General features: G+C 41.6%; 2 protein-coding genes and 1 long non-coding RNA gene across 3 annotated transcripts in view; all 3 read left to right on the top strand.

Moving 5' to 3' along the window:
- beat-Vc (beaten path Vc) overlaps positions 1–10043 on the top strand; it is a 37181-nt gene extending 27138 nt beyond the window's left edge. The window contains exons 3-7 of the mRNA NM_001369977.1: positions 1289–1448; positions 3453–3661; positions 8516–8649; positions 8966–9242; positions 9400–10043. Coding sequence (NP_001356887.1) covers positions 1289–1448; positions 3453–3661; positions 8516–8649; positions 8966–9242; positions 9400–9464 — 845 coding nt within the window. The 3' untranslated portion in view covers positions 9465–10043. The remainder of the gene's footprint in view (positions 1–1288; positions 1449–3452; positions 3662–8515; positions 8650–8965; positions 9243–9399) is intronic.
- A 647-nt stretch (positions 10044–10690) lies between these two features.
- lncRNA:CR46238 (long non-coding RNA:CR46238) lies at positions 10691–11407 on the top strand. Its single transcript, NR_133387.1, has one exon. It is a non-coding gene; the product is annotated as a long non-coding RNA:CR46238 (long non-coding RNA).
- Positions 11408–12398: 991 nt separating this feature from the next.
- Positions 12399–14121, top strand: Ugt37A3 (UDP-glycosyltransferase family 37 member A3). The gene is made up of 2 exons (NM_141972.2): positions 12399–13094; positions 13151–14121. The coding sequence occupies exons 1-2, from the start codon at positions 12403–12405 to the stop codon at positions 14049–14051; spliced, it is 1593 nt and encodes a 530-aa protein (NP_650229.2). The 5' UTR covers positions 12399–12402; the 3' UTR covers positions 14052–14121.
- The last annotated feature ends 262 nt before the right edge of the window (positions 14122–14383 follow it).

Raw genomic sequence — 14383 nt, 5'->3', positions numbered from 1 at the left:
GAAAAAAGGACAGATACTGGTGGATGTATATCCTGGTGAAAGAGATGGCCTTAGTCCGGGCTAATTATTTTGTCGGTCAGCCAAAGTTCATAGTTCACATGACCCAAAAACAGCCGGAGAAAGGGGGAAAGGCGCTGCCCACTCGTGGCTGGTTCGTTTATACAATTTTTACTATCTGGCCAAGTAATATAAACTTAATTAATACCCGTGTCGGCCGACGGGTCGAGCATTTGATTCATGGCCTGCATTTGCGAGCCGGGCTTAAATGCAATAATGGATGTGGCGACGCGGAATAAAAATAAAAGTAAACGCATTAAAATGCGCAAAGTCTGACCTCTCACAAAGTGAGAAAGCGTAAAGGTCGCACTGCGGGTCAGCAGCGCTCAAAGTCAAGGAATTAACGATGGCGACCTTTTTGGCACCTCTGCCTTTCGAAAAAAAAGGGTTTTCCTGCCATACAATGGGCGTGAAAAAATGTTCAATGATTTAAAGAACCTGTTAAATTATCAACTGGTTTCCCTGGCAAAAGATGTATTCTTAAATGCTTTAAAAGATATTGAAATGGTAAATAAAATGTATAAATAATAAAATTAAAACAAGATTATTGAATTTCAAAAACAATGATTAACATGTTTTTCCTTTTTTTTCTGTGACACTTTTACACCTACTTTGGATGCACATCAGCCAATCGCGAGTATTTCGAAAACCAAAAAAGAAATCACTTACCAAACAATGAAATCCGCGCGGATAACGAAACAAAATCTATTATTTTAAGTTTTTCATGTGCAGGTAAACCCGCCCTTCCACCAATCGAGTTACCAATTTTTCCGCCCACGTGGCAAGCTCGCACTTATCGACAGCTTACCGTATAATACCAATGGAATCGGTTTCCGCTCAGGATGCATTCAGTGCTGCCAACTTGGCTATACTTTAGCTAAATAAAAATTATTCTCCACATAATACAATATAGTAAAAAGCGTACACATGGCTTTCCAATGATCTCCTACATTTGCAAAATACAACAAAAGCCCTTAAATGTTCTTTAAAATATCTGGCTGCGAATAATTGTCCTAGTTCACTTATTATAAATATTTTTATAGATGAGAATTGGTATGGAGGTAAAAAGGTCTATAGATTAACAACGTATTTTGGGAATAATTTAGGAATATTATCCAGTTTCTTTGTGTGCGCATATTCTAGTCTAAGCTAGCTTGTAAGTAACATAATCGTAAAGTATCTTCGATTTCTTTCGCTAATGCTGGCTGCACTGGTGGCACTGTCGTTGCAGGAATGGCTCCTGTGCCCGCGGAGGGACTGCACCTGTCCAACCTGTCCGTCCCGCGCATTATCGACGTTGCCCAAAAGGCGAAACTCTTCTGCAGCTACGCGATGGGCAATCGGACGCTGAACTCAGTCAAATGGTACAAGGATGGCCTCGAGTTTTTCAGGTGAGCCCACCCATCGGCTGTGGCCGTAGACCAAATAAAATTGCTCCCACCTTTCCCATCTGGAACTCTTGAGCTCGCAACACCCGAACACGAACGCCTCCCTACCCGCACCATGAAAATATTTTTCGGCATTCAGTTTGAAATAATAAAATGTCGCCAGGGAGCCCCGGAGATTGGGAGTTGCGAAATGTGCCGGCGCATTCATGCAGATTTTATGGCGCAAATTGAAAACGTCATGAAACTGCAACACTGCCCGCAACAAAGTAAATTCCCACCAACTTCCAAAAACAAAAAAATAAAAACAAAAAGAAAATAATGGCAGTGGGCTGGGTCGCTTGAAAGTGTCGCAACTAATTTAAATGCTTAATTGAAATGGATTTTTATGGCTCGCCTGCAATTGCGGCCAGGTGACGCTGCCATATCGGGCCCAAATATGTGCGAAGAGGGCTTTTTATTTAACTGGCTTAATTGTTGCACATTGCATTGCCGCATATATCCACGTATGTATGTACATTTATCCAGGACGACCGTAGCCCAGATCCGTGCTCTCCATCCGGGACTTAATCGAGTGTGAAATTTTTAACAAAAGGTGTGTGTTTGGGCATTACAAATCTTTTTTAATGTTTTGGTTATTGATTTTTAAAGCCCCGCTACATATATGGCGAGGTCAGGTGGCAAAAAAGTGATATTTATGCCAAATATCAGAACCATTTAACGGTTTACGGGCTTTGACAAATGGTCGGACACGCCCATTTGGATGAAAACACTTTCGTTAATATTACTTAAGCTTTTTCATCATGAAACTTGAGTTTAAGCTTGTACTAAAAGTTCGCTTAATAAGTTATTTTTCTTGAACTCATTTATTTTGTTTTTTTTTTTAATAAAGCAAGATTTAAATATATTTTCATTATTTAGTTAACATTTTTAATAGCAATGCTTGAATTTCAATTTATTTAGCTGATAGCTATTTGAGAACCACGCCCCCAGCAACGAAGTTCGATGCGTTTTGGCCACCGCACTCGCTTTTGGTTGCCCAGTTCGAAATGATTGTTTTTGACATATTCGCGAGGGGCGTGAGAGTGGGCGTGGCGAGTCAGGACGATTGGAGCAAAAGGGGGCGGATTCTGGGTATGGCCCAGCCAGTAATTTACTGCCGTAGGCAGTTGGCTCTTATCAATTACGCTTTTGTGTGAACGTTTTGATTGTGCGGTCTGCACTCGGCTTCAATTATTCATGTGCATTTGACACTGCGGTTGCTTCCATCCGTAACAAAAAACGCCACAAAGGATACACGCACTTCGAGTGTAATTCTGAATTTGTTCGACCGTGCTTTTCTATTTGTTAAATTGAGTGTTTACGGGCACCAAATCGACCTAACAATCCATTTGGTTTTTGCGTAGACAAAGAAAGCAAACAAAGTTCGGATTTAATTATGGTCTTTCTGGTTAATATCACAGTGCAACTTATATCTAGAAGAATTATTAATATTTCAATAAACACAATAGAAGTAAAATCTGCATCATTCTCTGTGGAGCTAAATTTTCTTTGCCACGATTCCAAAGATTTAAAATTCCAAATGATTGGGACTTTCCTACATTCCCTCGTCATTTTGCACAACCCTGAAACGAAATTCAAATTCGATGCGATCGAAAACGTTTTTCCACAATTGCCACGCTAATTGCTGTAATCAAATGCAACATTCCTCACACATCTAGGAATGGAATTTTGAATTCGAAATGTATTTGAGCTCCAAAGACAATACGCAGTTGAGTGGGACTGCATATGATTCATAATAAAATCGACAGCCCTGCCAAAATGTGGATACAACTCGACGAGTGCTGCAGCTGTTGAGAAGCAAATGGAAGCCAAAAAAAAATATATTTTTTTACTTTCGGATGATTTCCTCATCAATATTTCATGGTATCGGTTTTGCGCAGCACTCGAGCTCAACTAGCAGTACGGTTGTCTCTTTCTAACGCCCTATTGCCACCTCTTTCCTTTCAGATACTCGCCTCTAACACCGCCAACAACAAATTGGTTCCCCGTTAAAGGTGTCACCATCGCCGACGGTTCGCCGCATTGCAATCAATTCATCTGCAACGTGGAGCTGGAGAAGCTCACTGCCCACTCCTCCGGACAGTACAGGTGCGAGGTGTCCGGCGATGCGCCAGAGTTCAAGCTGATCGATCAGACGGCCAATATGACAGTCGGAGGTAGGTGTGCACCAAAAGTTTAGTTCGATCCACGCACAGTGGGCGAGAACACTTCAAAAACTCCCTAAAAATAAAAAAAAAATTATTGTTGAATATCACCATTTATTAAATAAATATATTGACCACTTTCTTAAATTTAATTGTCAAATTAGTATAACAAAAATTAATACAGATTCTTATAAATTTAAAAGCTGATAAGTAATCCTTAATTTTCCACTGTCCACTACCCTCTTCAGCCACCGTGCCATTTTTGTGTGGCTGTGTTTGATTTATGTTTTGCAACAGAAAGACAACAAATTATGTGCAATTTTGCAAACACTTAATAAAATTATAAATGGTCCTTGCACGGCCAGTAGAATTTGGGGTCGGGAGTTCAGTCCGCTACTCCTTTCCATTTATCAATGCCACACCGGCGGAGTGTTCTCCGGTCGCATTGTGGGGAGGGAATCACGGATTACCGGATACGGATAAATGGGGTGGAGTGCAGGGGAGGAGCAGACGGAGGCGCAGGAGGCGCCAGAGGGTCACGAACCTAGGGCAGTAGGCAGTTAAAAAGGGCGTCGCATAAGCGCTGGAAAATTGTGACACGCGTCAGCCATTTGTATGAGTAATGATTGTTAATAAATCCCGAACGAACGAAGCATCCCGAAAAGCGTACAGCCCGTACAGTGAACACCATGGCCGAATGCCCCGCTGCGCCACCTGCCGCTCTGCTGAACAAATTCAACTCAATTGTGAGTTTTGTACGAATCAATTTATAATCTACAATGCGCGGTCGTTTGCCGTTGTCACGTGCTGGGCCTACCCAACAACAACAAACCAGGGTAATGGCACAAAATACAACAAATATGCCAGGACTAACTCGTTTGTGGCACTTGTAGTTGGGTTTGTTAACGTCAACGGCGTACCGCCGCACCACCGCACCACCGCACCACCACACCATCGCAACATCGCACCATCGCGCCATAGAACCACCGCACCCCATCATCGAACCACCAAAAGCCGCTGGCAACGCATCGCCCACCATTTTGATTTCGCTTTGATTGGCAGCGTACATGACGATGATTCCGCCCAGCACCCAACACTCTGCGGTGCACTGGGGAAAAAAGGGTTATACCTTAAAAAATAAAATATAGAGATATTAGTCCACATTGCATCATTTTTGAATTTGCTTAGGAAATTGGTTTTAGTCAAATTTCAAGTTATAAACAGAACTTTAAGAACACATATTGTGATTGCATTGCTATGCATTTTGTTTGCAAAGAGAAAGTTTTAGTGTATTTTCTAAGTGTAACAATACCCCGTTTTCCCCCGTTTTCTGCGGCTGATTGCCAGGCAGACAGTCAGTCAGACTTTTGGTCGCTGGGCTGGCTGGTTCTACTTTGAAATTCAAATCAATTGATTTCGGTCCAAATGGAAATGGCCTGCTTATGTCTTTTGTTTCTAGTTTCTATGCGGCTCAAAATGATTTATTTGTCGCAATTTCGCCGCTCAGCGATTTGTCTCCTTTTGTAGCCGCCAGTGCTTCCACATAGATGCTAAATGGATGGATGGCCCAGGACCTCGAGTTTGGAGCTTCGAGTTCGGGTTCGTTTTGTGGGCGGCTTATTTATTGACGTTACTTTAAGAGATATTGATTTGCATAATGCGCACTTAGGCATTTGTTTACGCGTAACAATCAAATTTGAATTCGCATTTTCGTATTTGTATTGCGCCTTTAATTGGATGTTTGACTGAGGGCAGACTGTTTTGTTTGTGTGCTCGCTATTTGCATGTCAATTTGACTTTTATCTATTCAGCGTACTTAAATAGACAAAGTAAGCCATGCTCAAGTGGTTGTACATGGAAATCCCAGTGGCTAGATTAAGTGCCAGTCCACAGGACGAGCTTACTGAAACGTGGCTGGCATTCCCTTTTCCGCCTTTCATTTTCCCCCTCGTCCATCGCCCGATCGAATTTCCCTTGCTTTCTTCTCCCACAATACAGCTCGATTATTAGTTGGCATTTATTTATTTCTTTCTGATTTATGGTGATTGATTTGAAATTGTGAAATATTGAAATAACTGCAGCAGCAGCAGCAGCAGCAGTGCACAGACTGAATCGACATTAAATGAAGTTTCATGAGTATCTATATATATCTCAATATAAAAGGTGTAGTTACTGCACAAATGATTACTTTTGCCAAATTGTATGGCTTGTAATTATTGTTTTGGGTTTTACAACTCCAAGTGCAGAATTAATTTTCCGTTTATTATTTTCAACAGATCTTTGCAATCTTCTTAGCCGGTTTAGAACCTTACTATATGCTATACAGAAACAATCTTTTGCTGTGATAATAAAAACACGAACAAACCACGTGGCCATTGTCCACCGAGCGGCGAGTGCCATTGGCATATAACAACGTCAGTGGCCAGTTGGTTTCGTCATTTTAATTTATATACATATAAACTATAAAAAAAATGAACTGAACTAAAAGAAAAACGAGAAAATGCCACGAGGGGCAACAGCCAAAACAACGAAATAAAGCCAACCAGCCATGGCATCAAACTTCATCAACGAGATAGCGGCAAAGTTTAAAGTCCTCTTTGGGCAGAACAATGTGTCCGTGTGCGGGGAGTGTGGGAAAAGGCTGGGAAATGCGGGGAAATGCGGGGAAAGTGTTTGGGAAAGTGTGGTTGAAGGGGGAATTGAATGCACGTAGTTTTAGCTGGTGTCGCCTGTTTTTTGTTTCAATGAAGGCGAAGCTGTTGACAGACCAACAATCGACTTGGGAATTTTGTCACTAAAGTGCCATCGCCATCGTAACCACCTTAAAACTTTGTCACAACAACATTGGCCCGAATGCTCTGCCTCTCGATTTTCAAACAGCCATCACCCAGAACGCTTTGATAATGCCAAAAGCAGGGATACCCGGATACTGGGATGTTCGGGTGCAGGGGTACAGGGATACGGGAATCCACTGAAACACGGGAACACTGAAAAACAGGATCAGGAGGCCAGGGGCTTGAGGTTTACTTCAAACTTTTGCCGGGCATATATTTTGTCGCTTAGCTGCGTGCCGTGTGTCATCACACTGATTAACTTTGCCAAGTTTGCACAGCTCAACAGTGGGCCGGGAAATGTCAGGATACGCCAGGATACTCCAGGATACGGCAGGATATGCCTGGACCTGCCGGTCAACACACACTGACCATTAAACGGTGACTGAGCCGCACTTAATTACTTCGGAGATTTTCCGCATTTTCAGGGACAAGCTGCTTAGTTTCTGTTTTCCCTGTTTTTCACTGAGAGAAATTTGTGTTGAAAGAGCGGATAACTACTTATAGAGCAAATAGTCTACAAGGAATGCAATACATATGTTCATAGGGAATAATTGGGAATATATTAGAGAAGGAGATTTATATATGTACAGTCTAAGCATTGGTCTGGTCTGCAACGACAATATTCTAATAAAAATTGTGGAATATAAATATTCGGCTTAGAAAATAAATAAAATAAATACGGCCTATCTGTATAATTATAAAAATGAAACAATTCTTGGCCTAACGATATCCTTACGGAGTAAGGAAAAACTCAAAGAACTGATTGAATATTAAATATTCAATTTCCAGTGTTTGTGTCCAGTTTGCCCCTCTGACTTTTGACATTTAATGAAAGTGGCTTATCATTCGAGTTTAGATTTCCCCTTAAAATAAACTCACTCTCGAAAATGGTTACACCTGTTTAGAGTGGAAATCCTCAACCGTTTTTTTTTTTTTTTTTCGTTTTTTGCTCGTTTAGCCTCGTTTAGCATACCAACAATACAATTTTTGCCCCCGAAATACGGACTTTGCTTTGTATTTCTTGGTTTTCCGAGGGGGTTTCCCCCTACTTTTTGGTGTGTGTATTTTTTCAATCTGGTTTCTGGTGCTTTACTGGCTATACTCGGGTATACAACATAGCCATTTTTGGTTTATTTACCCTAGTTGATTGCTTTGTTTTCGTTGAATTTTCATTTTTGCTGCTTTTGTTTCGCCCGCAATGCAAGTCACACAATTGGGGGCGGCAAACCGGCAAAGGGGGCGTGCCACCAGGCACAACATGGCCGCAATCATCAACTTCAACTCTGGATTCCGTCCTTCGGACCGTTGGTCCGTCAGTCCTCCGACCCGTAAGTTGTACTTGAAACAGGTCAGAAACTTTCCACCAAAGTGGTTTGTATTAAGTCAATTAAAAAGTTTACAGTCCTGCTGACTGCCTGACTTCTGATGCCCCACCCACAGCCACTCCAAGTCCCAATCCCCACCGTCCATTGTCTCTGGAGGCCTTGTAGGTCCTTAGCATATTTCACAAATTTCCCACAACAACATTCATTTGGATTCGGGATTTGTTGTTGCCATTGTGGTTGGTTTGGTTGGTGGGGGAGGGAATGGATATGGGGGACACTCGCCATAAACTAAATTACGCTTGTTTTCATCAAAAAACTTTGTCCTGGGCAATTATTTGTTAAGGTTAATTAACACTTCAAATAAATATTTGCTGTTGGCGTGTCGGTAATTGTGCTGCCGAAAGTGCAGCCGGCACTTTCCCATGTAGCATCCATTTCTGTGGCGGCAACTGTGCACGGATTTCGACCCGACTTTAGGCTCTCTAATTGGGATAAGTTTGGTGCCCGAATAGCATAATGCATTTTCCGGCATAGTTGGCCACACAAATTTACTTTTGCCACCAGAGATGGGAAACTTTATGCCATTTTCCTGAATGGACATTCTCATGTAGTCATTTTAAATTCGAGACCTTTAATTGCAATTGGAACAAAGTGGAGACCTAATATTTCTGGACTACTGCTTATGATAATTTAAATTTATATTTCAGTGTTGCCCAAATTCGATCCGTTCATTTCGGGCGTGCGACACGCATACAAATATCACGACTATCTCGAGGCAAATTGCAGTACGGAGATGTCAAGTCCGATGGCCAAATTAACATGGTATATTAACAATAAGACGGTAGGTATAGCAGAAAATTATAAATAATTATTAAAAGTAATTATTTTATCATTTCTTTTTATGGTAATGCTTGTGCTGAGTATATTCCCTTGTGTTTATTTTTTCGAGTGCAATAAGAGGAACCTAATTTTTTATTTAGTGAGCACTTTGGCCCAGTCGCTAAGCCAGCCTGGTTCTGGCCATCGAACTTGGCCAAATGTTGACAGAGTACTGTGCGAGGTCTGAAAGGCACGCCCGCATGTGGTGCACAATTCGGCTTTTAAACCCAACGCTTTTTCCCATTTCCATTTCCGTTTCCGTTTGCTTCCGGCCACAGGCACCTGGGCACAGTTTGCAGCCGCAAATCAACGAAGTCTCACGCAACGTGGACGGCTTTCACCTGTTCGCCAGCCACCTGCACTTGCGACTCCACCTGGACGACCAGCGGTTCATCAGCAAGAGCGAAATGTTGGAGCTCCGCTGCACGGCGGACATCATGGGACTGGCAGCCGTTAGGCGGGAGAGCAGGGTACGGACCACCATCCTGGCGCTCAGGGATGCCGGCACCAAGCAGCGACTCACCGAGAACGGATCCTGCATGACCGGCCAACCAGGTGAGTTGGCAAGCAGATTCACCCAGAAATAATCCTCCTCGAGTATTCGTTTCGCTAAATTTTAACAGAACATGTTGAGTAGCGGCTTACCTTTTGTTGGGTTTCTGAGAAAGATTTAATATTACTTAAAATTCTACATTTCTGTTGTGTTTTCCAGCCTCCCTGGCCGCCTGGCTCCTGAGCCTTGTCCACATCCTACGCTGGCACAGCACCCAGAGTTAGTGGCTGGCACTGACTGGCGCTCTATTCCTGGCCTAAGTTTCCAGGATTTGCCTCCAAGTGCAGACACTCAAAAATTAGGAGAAATAAGATAGACACACGCGCCAAATAAAATAAATGGGGCGATTCGCAGGATTTCGAGCCAAGTGAAAAGTTAACAAGCCAAGGCAGCAACAGTTGAATTTGTATATAGTCGAAATCGAATTAGTCTAGGTCCGAACAGGAAGCCCAGCCATTTCCTACATAAGTGTAATGCAACATTTATTTATGTGTGAACAAGCAGGCCAGCGGAAATGCAAAACCAAAAAATCAACACTGAATGAAAACTATGAAGAATAACTTAATATCTAGGTATATGAACGTAACATTTGCTACCAACTACGATTATGTGTCAGAATTATTTCAATAGACAAGTAAAATTTGAATATCAACAAATTTACACATGAATATTTGAGCACAGAAAAAGAGGAACACACACAATCAATGGCAAGTAAACTTAATTATTGTATGTGAATTGTTAATTGTATTAAATGATGTATGGGAAATAAATAAAACGATTAAAAAACACACAACTTTTAGAACAACTTTATGAAACATACAATGGTACAATTATTGGGGTAAATCACTTGTTTTTACAGCAATTACAGCAGGTTTTTTATCAGGTAACTGAAACTTTAATAAAACGAATCCTTAATCATAGTATAGAAAATACAGACAAAAAATAACAAGTTAACTTTGTTTAAAAATTATAAATAATTTCACTGATGCCTTAAACAAAGCTTAAACTTTTAAACAAACCATTTAGTAATTGTCGAAGGACCCTTCCGCGAATTGATACATTAACCAGTATTCTTTAATCTTTTAAGTGCTTTCCGTTTTCTAGAAACTTAACGGATGCCTGTCATAGTCAGAGCAAAAAAAAAACACACTTAATCTGAATTCCTGAAAAACCGGCAGGGACCCCTTGAAAAAAACCGCTTATGCCCCTCATTTCCTTTCCCGAAGTCATTTACCTAACTTATGGCAAACAGATACGAACAAACAAAAACACTGCTGAAATGAAAGGAAAATGCCAACAACGGAAAATTCGATTTAGCAACCCCCCGCAAATAAATATAAAACCAAACACTTTACATGCCAGTGAAAAATATTCAACGCATTAGGCTAAATCCGGCCTAAAATATGCAATGGCCAATGGCCGCCGCAGGTAAAAATGTCAGCCTAAAAAAATCGGTAGCAAAAATAACAAGAACAAAAACTGTCAGGCAGGCATTGACCGAAAATTATGCATAAAATTGCCTCGGGCATCGGGAAAAATAACAACAGAAAAATTGGAGCAAACAAAGATAAGTTCCGCCGTCTGTTGGTTTGGGCTCGCCTTGAGTTCCAGCTCCGGATCCGGATACGCCAGTGGTGACCCGACCCACTCCGTCTCACCCACGATTGGCCGCGGGCACATTAAATGACGGAAGTAAATAAGCTTGACAAATTTCCACTCATCATTTTTGCATTAATTCTGCCTCCTTTTTTTGGACCGAACCGACAAACCAACAGCCAAGAGACACGGGAACTGCACAAAAAAATGTCCTTTGATTAATCAAAAAATTTACCACTGCCCCTGGAATGGGATGAGGCAACAAAAACAACAACGACAGCAGCAGGCAAAGGCGGCCAAAAGGAAAAACAAGAAGCAAACCCAACAAATTGCCAAAGAGGCGCCGCCGGTGCTCGGAGGGATTTTTTGAGTCCAGGACTAGGCGCCAAAGCAAAAGACCCACTCCTGGAACGGAAAACTCGGAGCAGTTGCTCAGCAATCTGCACTGAGAAAATAGCATGTTGTCGTATTTACCACGTACTACTTGATAATCAGTACACTTTTTTTGATTATAATCTTTGTACCATTTATTTTAGTACAATCAAATATAATAAAGTATGCATTGAGAAATATAATAGAACTGGATTTGTATCTTGAAGCATCTGACCATTATACCATAATATTTTTACATTCAGTAGTTGCTAAGTACATATTTAATACAAATGTTATACTTAATTTCCTCAGTGCACAAGGACTCCATCTCCGCAATGCACAGATAGAGATGGCAGCAAACGAAGATTTCACAGATTTTTGCACGCGATTTGTCAGCCCGACATTTCCGGCGACATCACCCTGGTCGGGAATTGGATTTGAGGTGTTTTTTATTCTCGCTTCTTATTGCTTTATTTTTCGGATGCCGCAGTCCAAGTTGATTTAGTAAGTCACGTGGCCGCGTAACTGTAAATTGCCCCATCCGGGGTTTTCAGTTTAGGTGTGGGTTCCGTTTCCCAAGTCGTGCGCCACAAAGTGTCACCGTGGTTATGCTTCTTGGCTCACATTTTCCCTCGCTTTTCCTTTGCCAGCCAGATGGTTTTCCACCGATTTTCGCTGAAGCAACACACTCGTTTGACCTCAGGCTCTGCCAAAACACGTACAAAAGGCGCAGACTGGATATTTAGGATGGGTAAAATTAAAGTTACACAAAAGAACAATTTAAATTATGGTTTTATTCATATTATAGATATTTGGCTTATGCAATTTTTCTCAAGCCTTGCAAATATAAACATTTACATAAAGTTGCGAAATTTAATGCACCTAATCAGCACCGTAACGACGTTTAAAAATTATTATAAAAATTGCAAGCATTTGCTTACCTGTTATCACCCAAAAAAAAATCAAAAATTCGCATAGATAAGGATTCCCGTATGTGTTTGCAGGCCAAAAGTAATGCTTACAGCGATAAGACACAATCGGTATACTGAAAAGTTTTACCAAATTGTTGAAATGTGTGTCTACAAACACTGAAGCTTATCGGTCACAACAGTGAAACGGCGTCCATGTGCATTTAAATATAAAAACCCGGCTAGATAGTACAAGTAATTAGTCTACTGTTAGCCATCCAGCGAAATGGTTCTTCGGGTGGAAAAATTTCTACTGCTAGCGATAGCTATTGGCGCCGTAATGGGCAGCTCCCAGGGAGCTAATATTCTAGGACTCTTCCCGAGCCTGAGTCCCTCGCACTTGATCATCCAAATGTCCGCGGCCAAAGTTCTGGCCGAGAATGGGCACAATGTGACGGTGGTCACCGTGCTGAAGCCAGTGGTTAACCATAAAAACATAACCGTGATCCAAGTGCCGCTTAGTAAGGAAGAAGCCCAGCAAATGAGCGATACGATTGGAGCGATGTCCAAGAACGACAATAGCAACATGGCCTTATCCCTGCTCCGGATGTCGGATCAAATGGATTTCATGATCAGAAAGAATGCCGAGACCCTGATGAACGATCGAGTGAGGGATCTGTACCTGAACCGTGGAAACAAGTTCGACCTGGTTATTTCTGGATACTTTATGAACGATTTCCAGCTCGGATTCGCAAGGAAAGTCAACGCACCCGTCATCGTATTGGCCACAATGCCTCCCAATCATCTATTGAACCCCCTGATCGGTAATCCCCTGGAGGTTTCCTATGCCGGAATCAGTAATCCTGCAGAGGGCAGTAAAGCCGTAACCTTCCAACGGCGTTTATCCAGCTATATGCAAAGCCTCGGTTTCGGTGTCTTTTCTCATCTTTCCGAGCGGCGTAATCGAAATTGGTACAAGTAAGTAGAAGGCTGACCCAAATACGATCACTTTTTTTTAACATATTCCTGTCCAGGGAAGTTTATGGCAACGATCCCAAAATGCCTGAGTACTCGGAAATGCTCAAGAACACATCGTTGGTTTTCTTCAGTTCGCACGCGGCCAGTGAAGGACCTATTAGACCTAATGTTCCTTCTGCCATAGAAATCGGTGGAATTCAGATTAAGGACAAGCCGGATCCCCTTCCCCAAAACATTGCGGAGTTTTTGGGCAATGCTACAGATGGAGCTATTCTCCTCTCCCTGGGTTCTAATGTCCAGGGAAAGCATCTAAACCCAGACACAGTTGCCAAGATGTTCAACGTCCTTTCAAAACTGAAAGAAAGGGTGATTTGGAAGTGGGAGGACCAAGAGAATACGCCAGGGAAATCAGCTAATATTCTTTACTCGAAGTGGCTTCCGCAGGACGATATTCTGGCCCACCCAAACATCAAGCTATTCATCAACCACGCCGGAAAAGGTGGCATTACTGAGTCCCAGTACCATGGAAAGCCCATGCTTTCGCTGCCAGTCTTTGCTGACCAGCCACGTAACGCAAATGCCATGGTCAAAAGCGGTTTTGGCCTCACTCTGAGCCTGCTCACTTTGGAGGAGAAGCCGTTTCAAGAGGCCATCCTGGAGATCTTGTCTAATCCGCAGTATGCAGAAAGGGTGAAGTCCTTTTCAACTCTCTACCGCGATCGCCCGATGACCGCTAGGGAATCATTCCTCTACTGGACGGAGTACGTCATCCGGCACCATGGAGCTGCCCATCTTCAGAGTCCTCTGGTGCACATGAGCTTCATAGCCGCCAATAATATCGATATTTGTTTCCTAATATTTGTCATACTAGTTTCAGTTTTGGTACTTATTAAATTTCTGGTTCAGTTTATTTATAGAAGATTCATCTCGAAGCCAAAGAAGGAGAAAACCCATTAAAATTTTTCATAAAAACTAATTAATTATTGAAAATAAAAGCTTTAAGCTCAAATATATATAAATAAAAAATAAAACCAAACTTAACATATGATTTGTTTGTAGTAATAAAGTGAAAGAAATATATTTAATATATGTGAATAGTTAATTTTTAGTTTTAGTTTAGTTTTAGTCGTATTACAGAAAACCAGAAATAAATCTGAAGATGGCTGAGAAAAACTAGTCTTTAATAATTTTTCTTTGGCTTTTGTTGATTACATTAAAAAAATCGATAATTAACTAAATGTGATTATTATTGGTTTAAACAAACTGCAATCATTTTGCCTGTGTGACTT

The sequence above is a fragment of the Drosophila melanogaster genome, chromosome 3R (genome assembly GCF_000001215.4).
Source record: "Drosophila melanogaster chromosome 3R".
In the NCBI taxonomy this organism is placed as follows: domain Eukaryota; kingdom Metazoa; phylum Arthropoda; class Insecta; order Diptera; family Drosophilidae; genus Drosophila; species Drosophila melanogaster.
Note: the sequence above shows the minus strand (reverse complement) of the source record. Positions and strands in the feature narration are given on the sequence as shown.